General features: G+C 51.1%; 1 protein-coding gene across 1 annotated transcript in view; it reads right to left on the bottom strand.

Moving 5' to 3' along the window:
• Positions 1-5,765: 5,765 nt before the first annotated feature.
• NIM1K (NIM1 serine/threonine protein kinase) overlaps positions 5,766-12,320 on the bottom strand; it is a 34,745-nt gene continuing 28,190 nt past the window's right edge. Inside the window, exons 3-4 of the mRNA XM_081089412.1 lie at positions 9,361-9,629; positions 5,766-6,632 (exon numbers count right to left, since the gene is read on the bottom strand). Coding sequence (XP_080945538.1) covers positions 5,883-6,632; positions 9,361-9,629 — 1,019 coding nt within the window. The 3' untranslated portion in view covers positions 5,766-5,882. The remainder of the gene's footprint in view (positions 6,633-9,360; positions 9,630-12,320) is intronic.

Below are 12,320 nucleotides of genomic sequence, written 5' to 3'. Positions count from 1 at the left end.
GGAAGGGAGAGGGAAAGAGAGATAGAAACATCAATGATTAGAGAGAATCATTGATTGGCTGCCTCCTGCATGCCCCACACTGGGGATCGAGCCCGCAACCCGGGCATGTGCCCTTGACTGGAATGGAACCCAGGACCCTTCAGTCCGCAGGCCGATGCTCTACCCACTGTACCAAACCAGCGAGGGCTATAAATTTTTTAAAAAATAGGTTTTTATTGATTTCGGAGAGAGAAACATCAGTGATGAGAGAATCTTTGATGGGCTGCCTCCTGCATGCCTCCTATTGGGGATTGAGCCTGCAACCCATGATCGAAATCGAACCGTGACCTCCTGGTTCATGGGTCAGTGCCCATCCACTCACCCACACCAACTGGGCTTGCTATAAATTTTTATATAGAGAGTTACTTTGTTCCTTGAAACAATTTAAGATTAAGAGTTAGCAATTAAGGATTCAGAGCAAATTCTATAGCTCAGCGACAGCTTCCAGCCCAAGAGTCACGTGTATATGTTCCTGGTGCTCCCGGGGGTTTTACAGAGAACTTCTGCATTGGCAGTAAAATTGGACTAGGTAATGAGTCCTATCAACTCTTTTGGATTGTATGAATTAGGGAGTACACCTAATTTTATGGTACTGATTAGCTCATTTTATCATGTCATGTCTATATTCAATACTTAGTAATAATTTCATTTATTTCCTGTCCCTCTGGGTCATTCAGAAAAAGGCCAGTGTTCTGTTCTCTAAGGTCACTTTTGCAAATTCTAGAACCCTAAGGAATATGGTTTTAAGAGTCCTTACCCTTCTCAAATGAATTTGTGTACTTTCCCCCTCACCTCTGGGTTTTTGTTTATTATGAACACTGATAATTCTGAGATTTTAAACACTAGGAGAAACTCAAATAGATGCAAGCAACCACTTTGGTCCTCTTGTAACTTAGTTGAAATACTTTCTCTTGTCCTGCTGTTTGAAATGGCCTAAGAAACAATGAAGTGGAAATCAACAGAACAAGGAATGTAGCATGATCTTTTTAAAAAATATATTTTTATTGATTTCAGAGAGGAAGGGAGAGAGAGAGAAACACCAATGATAAAAGAATCATTGATCAGTTGCCTCCTGCACCCCTGGGGATCAAGCCCACAACATGGGCAAGTGCCCTGACCAGGAATTGGACCATGACCTCCTGGTTCGTAGGTTGATTCTCAACCACTGAGCCACACCGGCCAGGTGTAACATGAACCTTAAGTAAATTAGAGCTATGTAATCTTGACACAAACATGAACACTTCCTTTAAAATTTCTAGCAACTGCTCTTAATTGAACATAGGCTCCTCATTTTATTCCCTCTAATTGGTGGTGGAAGAAAATAGTTGACCTGTGATCCATCCCCCCCCTCCCCCCCCCAATTGTAAAGATAGTAATTTGATGCCGGAGATTATGAATACCAATCCTCAGGAAGTTTCTAGATCATCAGGGCTCTAGGTTATAATTTTTTTTAAAAAATGCATTTGTATTTAAATGTTTACAAGTAAAAAAAAACAAGGAAATCTTATTTGTCCTATTCCATCTTTGTGTAGGCAATAATAGTAAGAGTTATTGAATTTTGCGAAAGCTCCCAACCCACCTTAGCAAAGTCTTGTTGGTCTTCAGGGTCCAGCTCAAGTTGCTTCCATTCTGAGAGCTGCCTGGGCTACCTTACTTGGTAGTGAGCACTTTTCACCCCGGAGGGCATCACATTCCTTACTCAGGCTTGTAAACTCCCACGGGATCTGGTCCCTGCCAGCACCACACTCAGTCCCACACTCATCCTGCCTTTCCTCCATTCCTCAAACATGCCAAGGTACTCCAGCCTTCCAGCCTTTGATCTATGCATCTGAAACCTTGGGCCCCACTCAGACCTCTGCCCTTCGGTCTTCACCAGGGTCTCAGAGAATATGAGAGCACCTCCCTTTGGATTCCTGCTACATACTCCCCTCTTTGGCCCCACTGTGATGTGGGATCCCCACAGAACTCACTTGGTACACAAAATTTCACCTTCCGGAAGGGCAGAGCGGTCAAGTTCCCCTGGGGTCACTTGCTGGTGACCAATGGCGGACACTCACTGGTGGGTAAATGCTTTTTCCTTTCATCCCCTGGGCAGACAGTTCTGAGCAGCACTCAAATCCTGCAGATCAACGACCAGTGTCCTGTGGCCTATCCAGCAACACATCTTATGCTGGCTTTCCTTCTCTTCGTTGTACTCCTGTGTGTCCCGCACCCTGGGTCATTTCCCAAATAAATGACTTGCCTGCCAGCTTCTGTCTCAGGCTCTGCTGTTTTGGAGAATTCAGGCTACGACCATTGATACCCGGGACAGTCATAAAATGGACCCTCGGGATGGGAGGTTGGAGCTGGTTCACTCATCAACCATGCAAACCATCCCATTCGGTGTGTAGTTGGCAGAGTGATGGCCCCACCTCCAAACATGACCATCTCTGGCCCCTGAGAATGTTACCCTGCATGGTGAAAGCAGATATTAAGGTTAAGGACTGGGAGATAGGAGATTTCCCTAATGGTCCGGATAACCCAAACCTAATCACATGGGGCCTTAAAAGCAGGACTCTTCTGGGCTGTAGCCTGGTGGCCATGGGAGGATGGGCAGACAGGGAGATGCACGTTGCTGGCTTTGAGGATGGAGGAAGGAAATCACCAGACAGGGAATGTGAGATGCTTCTAGAAGCAGGAAAAAGCCAGGAAATGGGTTCTCCCTGGAGCCTCCAGAAAGCCCAGACCTCACACATTTCAGTGCAATGAGGCTCATGCTGGGCTTCCATCCTACAGAACTGTCAGGTAATACATTTGTGTTGTTTCTCGCCACCAAGACATCACGGCATCAGGGGAACCGAAGGCACCGCTGGTGGGCATGGTGCAGTCACCCTGCAGACAGGGGCAGCAGGTTACTGTCACTACAGGTGCAGGTGGGCCAGAGCCGGATCATGTAGCACCTGTGGCGCTTGACCAGTACAGGGCGATGATAAAGGCCGGGTTTGGCCAGCTTTCATTAACTGCTTTGGAAGCCTGGGGAAAAAGCTAAAGATGCTTTTAAGTCAGCCAACCATCAAGTCTACTGTGAAAGTCTGAGGGCCTTGGATTGCCGCAGAGGAAAAGCGCCTGTGAGGCCCAGGGCCTAGTAGGGAGGGTGGCTGAGCTGCACAGGAGGGACTTGACCACCCTCTTTATCAAAGTCAGGGACTTGATAGGAAGAGAGTGGGAGACTAGGGTCTAAGTAACAAAAGGGAGGATGAGCCTGAAAATGTTGAAAACTGGCTCCCTACACACGGGTCTTCCTTGTCTGAAGACCCCGCTGAGGTCTAGGGAGGCAGATGCCTGCCTACAAGTTGCTGCTTGAAACCTCCTCGAGATGCTCTTCCAATACCTTTGTTCTCCAAACGGAGAGCTGGGCCGGTCCCCACGCATCCCCCGCAGAGAGCTACAACCCTGTCCCGGAGGAGGTAGCTTAGACACTGAAGGAGCTGTGGAACCTGGCGGAGGCGCACTGTCAGGAGCCAAGGGGGAACGTGGGGGGAGCGGGGGGAGGGGATCCTGAGGGCATTGGGCCAGGGGTGGGGGTGGAGGACAAATATGAGGCAGGATAAAGGGCAGATTATAATCATGGGAGCATTTAACCATGACTTGGAGTGAAGGGCGCCTGAGCTGGTCCTTATGTCCTGCGGGGACAGCTGTCAAGGTTGGCCATGAGCTTGGCTCACAGTGAATTAGGCGCACAGAGTAGAGCTGCCGTGGCGTAGTGTTCAGGGCAGGGACAGGAAGTTCCAGCAGGTGTGAATGTCAGAATGGACTCATTACGTGAGACTGGAGAACCACCTGTTTCCCAGGAGCACGTTCCCTTCACTGAGGCAATGAGAGTGCGCAGCACCTGTTCGAACGTCAGGGATTGATGGGGAAATGCTGCGTGGAACCGGGCACGCTTTTGCTAACGGGACAGTGGGATTCCAGCATGGCAGAGGCCATGTGGTGTAGTATATACATGTCAGGCAAGGTGGACATAACTGAATGGACATAAGGCTGGAGTGGAAATCAGGGTGTCTTGCCCTGCGGGGGCTTGTGACAATGGCTAACAGATCATAGAGTTCTGAGTGACAGCTGGCTGGAATGTTAGTTACTTGACTTGCAAAACCAGAGAAAGAAAGGAGGCAAGTCGGCGAGCAGAGCCTGGGGTAGCCTGTCACCATGAGAGAATCATGGCCCCAGGTGTAAGTTGATTGACAGGTCCCGTGCAGTGGGAGAGGCCAAGTCTCTCTGCTGCCACACGTGTATGCAACATATACACCCAAAATTTTTGAGGATTGTTGGATAAAAGTCTACGCTGGAACGATGATCAAACAGGAACAAATGATCAAAGACAGTTCACGTTTCTCTGGGATGGACATCGATTGTCATTTACTCTGTTGCCCCCAGGTGGTGACCAGTCTCCTGCTCTGTGTCAATAGAGTCTGAAAGGACCTTGACATTCTGCAGAACATCATGCCTGCCCACTGTATCAAGGTGGATCTAGCATCTGAAAGTGGCAGGTAGAGAACCAAGATGTTGGTGTAGGCAAGCACCTGTGCTCGATGCCTCCCACAACCACATCAGAATTACTACTGAAATACAGAACCACCATCATTCAGAACCACCTGAAAGGTGGCTGAATGGAAGTCCTACAACTAGAGAAGTAAAGAAGAAAGCACAGGAAGGGAGAAGGCATGGAACGGGCTGGTCCGACACCCACGTTTGCCATTATTTTAATCGGGAGAGAGATCTTCCCTGTCCCTGTGGAGGCCACCCGTGAGGAGCAAGGGGTCCCAGTCCCACACCAGCCCCCGGCCCAGGATTCCAGAGTTGGGAAGAGAAGGCCCAAAACTACGGGCTGTAAAAACCAGGAGGGCTGTGGCTGAGAGATAGGGAGACTGCTGGAAACCCACTTATAGGGCCAGTCCACAAACTTACTCAGATTCCCAGCACCAGGGAGGCTTTAGGGGACCCAGACACATATGGGGAGGAACTGGATTGTCTGGCATCAGGGCAGCTTTCTCCCAGATGGGTGTTTGCAGGGGTCATTGTTCCCCCATTGCTGGGACTTCCTCTGTCACAGGGCTGACTGGCAGGCACCTTATCTGAGTCTCCATCAGCCTGGAGCACACTGCTTGGCCCTGAGGATTCCGAGACCCCACCCCATCCAATTTGCAGTCCCACCCAAGCTGTTTGTGCAGCTTTTCCATATGAATGGCCAGTCCTGACTCAGGCTTCAGACTTTGCTAAGATCTCTTAAACAAGCTGCAGCTGGAACAGCGTGCCCCACACCTATCAATAAAAGGCCCAAGTCCCAGCACTAGGCACTAGCACCAGCCTGCCTTGCTTCATAGCTGGGCCTCGCCTGGGCACCTCCAACCCCAATACAAATAACAAATAGCCATCTGAAAATCCCTCTGTAGCTCCTGCCAGGTGGCCCCAGGCAGTGGCTGACTTTGCACTTCCCTGGAGGCCCTAGAACCAGTACACCCGGTGGACAGCTTCAGACCATACCAGATTACAACTCTACACACCCACAAGCAACACACTCACAGGGAAGACTCAGTGAGCTAAGCCCCACTGAAGCAAGTCTTGCTCCATAGGGGTGTCTCCTACACAGCAGCTCTTCCATTATAGACACAGCTGGCATTTTGGAACAAGAGGAGATTGTAAATCAAGCCAGAATCTGAGTTAATACACTTCTTTGGGGGGAAAGAATGTATACCTTAAATTTAAATTTATTTAGAAATTATAAAAATGTCCCCACCAAGTTGACCGTGAAAAAGTTTAAAAGCAGCAACAATGACCTTGGTTAATTACCACCAGTCTGACGGAATTTATAAAATTGAGCACAATTTGGATGTGTGTCTTATGCCTCTGTAGGGACGGGGCCCTTTCTTTAGGTCCCGTTCTTTAGGGTCTGGTAGTATCATTACTGGGACATTCTCCAAAGCCTTCTTCCTTTGGACCCGATGCAGAATGATGCGATAGACCCCGGTGATGGAGCTGCGGGCATCTCGCCCTTGGTTGTTCCGAATATGCTCTTCTGTGATACCCAAATGTTCTAAGGTGCTTTTGACCTCATTTTCTTCCTCTTTGAGGGTGCTGGTTTCTGACAAATGTCTGGGGTCAAGCTGGAAAGGTTCCAGAGGGGTGGGGTATGGCACCCCTTGCATCCACTCATGGTTCATGATGGAGTCGATCCCGTACCGCTCAGAGGGTATGGGCTGGAGGACTCCCCGGATGAGGCGGAGGCAGGGCTCCGACATGTGGGGAGGCACGTTGTACGTGCCCTCGAGGATGCTCTTCTTCAGCTTGGCCACGGTCTCTGCCCGAAATGGCATGGTGCCAGTCACCATGAAGTAGAGAAGCACCCCCAAGGCCCAGATGTCCACATACATGCCCACGTAGTGCTCGTCTCGGAAGAGTTCGGGCGCAGCGTAGGGAGGGGACCCACAGAACGTGTTCAGCATCTCCCCTTTTCTACTCACTGTGCTGAACCCGAAATCGCCCACCTTCACGCAGGTGTTGCTGGTGTAGAACACGTTTTCTGCTTTCAGGTCTCTGTGGATAATTTGGTTTTCGTGCTGTGGGAGGAGACAGAGGGGAAAACGGTCATTTCCAGAGTGAAATACCAGCAGGAAACATGCATCAGCAGCTCTGACACAGTGAGATGGCGTAATACCGGAAATTCAGTGGAGATTAACCACGTCAGCAAACCTGGAGAGCTGCCCTGCCATGACCTTTAGCCAAACAACACCCACAGGCCCCCTAGGGATGAAAGGCTTCATTTTCCTGTGGGGTGAGGTTGGAGTCTGTCCCCCACGTGTGTACGCGGGAATCAGAGCCAGAAATAAGACCCAAATCCTACTGAACTACTATTCCAGAACATAATGAGACAATAGTCCTTTGTTTTGAGGTCATAGGTGGGTTTTTCTGGCTGAGCAATCTCTTGACTAGGGTCAACCCCAAGGAGGCCTGGAGCCCTCCCAGCTTTCCCACCACACTCCGCCAGGAGGCTCCTCCATCGCACAGAAGTCAGTAGAAGGGAGGAGGTGCCAGCAGCAGGAGTGTGTGGGTTGAGCCCAGGCCCTACACCCACCCTGGCGTTCTGAATCCGGACAACCTTCACCTGCTCAGTCCCAACGACTCCTGGGATGTGCTTTACTATCCCTCTTGCCGATGGGCCTCCTGGGGTAAGCATCCAGGCTTTGGAGCCTGACAGCTTGGCTGTAGGTTCAACGATACCAGCTGTGTCAGTTCGCTACCTTGTAAAATGGGATAGGGATGGGCACCTCATGGGGCGTTGGGAGAACTGTAAATCCACTGCGTCTGTCCCGCTCGGCAGGGTGCTGGTGCAGAGTAAATACCCTCCATGGAATTTGGAACCCTGTCTGCGATTCATCCTCTGGAGACCAGGGCGCCGGGAGGAACGTCAGGGCTCCGAGCTCCGGAGGACTCGGTCTGCACCCTCTACTCCTGGGTCTTCCGGTCTCTTCTCCAAGGAGGACGTGGGAGACTCCTTTCCCAACGGCTCTGCCGTGTGACGTGTCTGGCTTGTTCCTTGGCCCGGAAGGTGCACCACAGCACAGGCCACTTAATGACGGCTAAAGCGCCCGCCGCCATGGGACCAGGCTCTTCTCCCGGCTCACTGCTTCCTCCCCGTTCCTCCTGTCTGCTCTCTCGGCTCCCCCAGGTCACTAGTTCCCTGCTGATCATTTGGCCAGGAGGTCACTGACCCCACAACAGCCAGGCAAAGGAATGACCTAGAAACAGCCTCTCCACTAAGACCCCAGACAAGCGTCTCTTGTCTGCCCACTGGACTGAGACCTGGGTAAAGAGGGCAGCCGAACATCTGTGCTGATACTTGTGAAAGTGGTGGTCGGGTCTGCAGTCAGTTCCTCCTGCGCCCAGCAATTCAGCCAGCGCTACACAGGGCACCGAAGCGCAGCTCTTCAAAGATCTAGATTCTAGGCGTAGCTCAGGAGTTGAGCGTTGATCTACTAGTACAGCGGTTCTCAACCTGTGGGTCGCGACCCCTTTGGGGGTCGAACGATCCTTTCACAGAGGTCACCTAAGACCGTCGGAAAACACATACTGAACATATAATTACTTATTGTTTTTGTGATTAATCACTATGCTTTAACTATGTTCAATTTGTAACAATGAAAATACATCCTGCATATCAGATATTTACATTACGATTCATAACAGTAGCAAAATTACAGTTATGAAGTAGCAACAAAAATAATTTTATGGATGTGGGTCACCACAACATGAGGAACTGTATTAAAGGGTCGCGGCATTAGGAAGGTTGAGAACCACTGCACTAGTATGAACCAGGGGGCACATCCCCAGGTTTTGGGCTTGATCCCCAGTAGGGGGCGTGCAAGAGATAGCCAGTCAGTGATTCTCTCTCATTGTTGATGTTTTTGTCTCTCTCCCTTCCTCTCTGAAATCAATAAAAATATATATATATTTTTTTTTTTAAAAAAAGATCTAGGGAATGTGCTTTAGGAGTCCAGGTTTAGCTACAAAAAGAATCAGGGCCGAAACCGGTTTGGCTCAGCGGATAGAGCGTCGGCCTGCGGACTGAAAGGTCCCAGGTTCGATTCCGGTCAAGGGCATGTACCTGGGTTGCGGGCACATCCCCAGTAGGAGATGTGCAGGAGGCAGCTGATCGATGTTTCTCTCTCATCGATGTTTCTAACTCTCTATCTCTCTCCCTTCCTCTCTGTAAAAAATCAATAAAATATATTAAAAAAAAAAAAAAAGAATCAGGGACTAAAATAGGACACCAAAGTCTGAGCACAGAGGCAACAAGAGGTAGAGGAGTTCACGGAAGTTGAGAAAGATCGGTGGGAGCTGCTGTGATATTGAAGGGAGTTTCAGAGAGACGGGCCTGAGCTGGGTCGTGAAGGGTGGATGGGAGTTGGAATGTGAGACGTGTTGATAGAGGAGAAGGCATCCTCAACACAGAGTTAGGAAGGCAAGGCCAAGAAAGAGCGAGGAGCTCTGGCTAGAGGAAGATGGGGTTGGAGAGATAGGTGTGACCAGAGTGGGTGAGTGTCATCAAGCTGCTCAGAGTGACTCCTGCTAACTTCCAGAAGCCAGGAGGCCGCGCTGTCACTGGAGATTCCTGGGTGATCCTTCAGAGGCAAGGAGAATGAGCACAGCCAGGTTTCTGACCAGCAGAGAAGGGGCTACTGTCTGCCCTGTGAGACGGGCACCCTCGGGGCTGCTGCATGATGGTAAACGGAAGCCGCACGCTCCCACTGTGGGTAGAATGAGAGCAGACTCTCCTCGCCCACTCACCATGTGCTTCACAGCAGACACAATCTGGGAGAAGATGAACTTGCTTTCTGGTTCCGAGAGCTTCCCTTCGGTGCTAATTTTCCCGAAGAGCTCCCCGCCCCCCGCGTACTCCATCACCAAGTGGAGCTTGGACAGGGTCTCCACGACTTCGTAAAGGCGGATGATGTTCGGGTGGTGCAATTTCTCCATGCTGGAGATTTCACGGGAGAGCAGCCGCTGGGTTTTCTGGTCTAACTTGGTCTTGTCCAGGATTTTAATGGCCACCTTTTCTGGAAAAAAAGAAAAGAATGTGCCAGTGTTCGCAGGCTCACAGAAATTTAGAACTGGCTCGGCTGCGGCGGCTCAGTGGTTGAGCGTCGACCTATGAACCAGGAGGTCCGGTTCGGTTCCTGCCTGGCGGCATTGTGGGCTTGATCCCGGATCGTGCAGGAGGCAGCCAATGAATGGTTCTCTCTCATCGTTGATGTTTCTCTCTCTCCCTCTCCCTTCCTCTCTGAAATCAATAAAGATATATTAAAAAAGAAAAAGAAATTTAGAACCCAAAGGGACCTAAATCAGCCCCTTTATTTTATGAGACAGAGGTTAAATGGCTGTCCCCAAGCTCACAGAGCTCATCCCTTATCTTCCCTGCACAGGGCCTGATGCCAACTCCTGCCTCCCAAGGAGGTTGTAGTTGATGATCTTTACCCAGTTTTCTGGATGACATTAAACGTCCTTTGCTTCGCCAAGAAAGCCCCCCTTAATCAGACCCACTCACCTCCTCAGCCTCACCATCCATCACCTCTGTCCACCATCCTCCCCTCCTGCCCACCATCCTCACCACCTTTTCACCATCCTCACCTCCTGTCCACCATCCTCCCCTCCTGCCCACCATCCTCACACCTTTTCACCATCCTCACCTCCTTTTCACCATCCTCACCACCTTTTCACCATCCTCACCTCCTGTCCCACCATCCTCACACCTTTTCACCATCCTCACCTCCTGTCCCACCATCCTCACACCTTTTCACCATCCTCACCTCCTGTCCCACCATCCTCACACCTTTTCACCATCCTCACCTCCTGCCCACCATCCTCACCTCCTATCCACCATCCTCCCCTCCTGCCCACCATCCTCACACCTTTTCACCATCCTCACCTCCTGCCCACCATCCTCACCTCCTGTCCACCATCCTCACCTCCTGTCCACCATCCTCCCCTCCTGTCCACCATCCTCCCCTCCTATCCACCATCCTCCCCTCCTGTCCACCATTCTCCCCTCCTATCCACCATCCTCCCCTCCTGTCCACCATCCTCCCCTCCTATCCACCATCCTCCCCTCCTGTCCACCATCCTCACACCTTTTCACCATCCTCACCACCTTTTCACCATCCTCACCTCCTTTTCACCATCCTCACCTCCTTTTCACCATCCTCACACCTTTTCACCATCCTCCCCTCCTGCCCACCATCCTCCCCTCCTGTCCACCATCCTCCCCTCCTGTCCACCATCCTTACCTCCTGTCCACCATCCTCACACCTTTTCACCATCCTCCCCTCCTGCCTATCATCCTCACACCTTTTCACCGTCCTCACCTCCTTTTCACCATCCTCCCCTCCTGCCCACCATCCTCACACCTTTTCACCATCCTCACCTCCTGCCCACCATCCTCACCTCCTATCCACCATCCTCCCCTCCTGTCCACCATCCTCACACCTTTTCACCATCCTCACCTCCTGCCCACCATCCTCACCTCCTGTCCACCATCCTCACCTCCTGTCCACCATCCTCCCCTCCTGTCCACCATCCTCCCCTCCTATCCACCATCCTCCCCTCCTGTCCACCATCCTCCCCTCCTATCCACCATCCTCCCCTCCTGTCCACCATCCTCCCCTCCTATCCACCATCCTCCCCTCCTGTCCACCATCCTCACACCTTTTCACCATCCTCCCCTCCTGCCCATTATCCTCCCCTCCTGTCCACCATCCTCCCCTCCTGTCCACCATCCTTACCTCCTGTCCACCATCCTCACACCTTTTCACCATTCTCCCCTCCTGCCCACCATCCTTACACCTTTTCACCATCCTCACCTCCTGTCCACCATCCTCACACCTTTTCACCATCCTCACCTCCTGCCCACCATCCTCACCTCCTATCCACCATCCTCCCCTCCTGTCCACCATCCTCACACCTTTTCACCATCCTCACCTCCTGTTCACCATCCTCCCCTCCTGTCCACCATCCTCACCTCCTTTTCACCATCCTTACCTCCTGTCCACCATCCTCACCTCCTGTCCACCATCCTCCCCTCCTGTCCACCATTCATCATCCCTGTCCCCACCCTCACCTCCTGTCCATCAGCCTCACCTCCCATCCACAACTTGACTCCAACTGTTACGGAACCTTTTGTTGTTCCTTGAAAAGGGATGAAACTCGTATGCCTGGAAGCTTTCCTCTGCCTGGCTCATTTATCTGGCGCATGACCCCTTTCCTGTCCGTCACGCAGTTTACTCCTGACTGTCTCTCAAGGCCAGCCTCCAAACCACCCTCCTCCAGGAGGCCTTCCATGACTCCCATTCTATAAAGATCTTTGTGCCCGATTCTGTGTCTCTCTGTACTGTAATCTCAGCGCGCTGACCTGTAAATGTTGACTTCTGGTTGGTCTCCTCCTCCTGCCCCGTCCGTGTGTGGGCTGTGTTCTATCTGGCTTTGTCAGTGCCTGGACACACCAGTACTTAGTGTGTGGGGGAGGATTAATTGGTACAATGGTCCTAAACTATTATACCAATTCATGGTAGTTTGATATTAATGAATTGAGAGCGTGAAAAATGGTTGTACCCTTTGACCCAGCCATTTCACTTCTCACAATTAATCTTAAGGAAATGACCTGACATCTGAACAAGGGTGCATGTGTGCCTAAGAAGACTTCTGTGATATTGGAAACAGCTTAAGTGTCCAGCAAGAGATGGTTAAACTACAGT

Source organism: Myotis nattereri (genome assembly GCF_964212035.1).
Source record: "Myotis nattereri genome assembly, chromosome: 4".
NCBI classification, from domain to species: Eukaryota; Metazoa; Chordata; class Mammalia; order Chiroptera; family Vespertilionidae; genus Myotis; species Myotis nattereri.
This window is presented reverse-complemented; position numbering and strand designations above follow the sequence as displayed.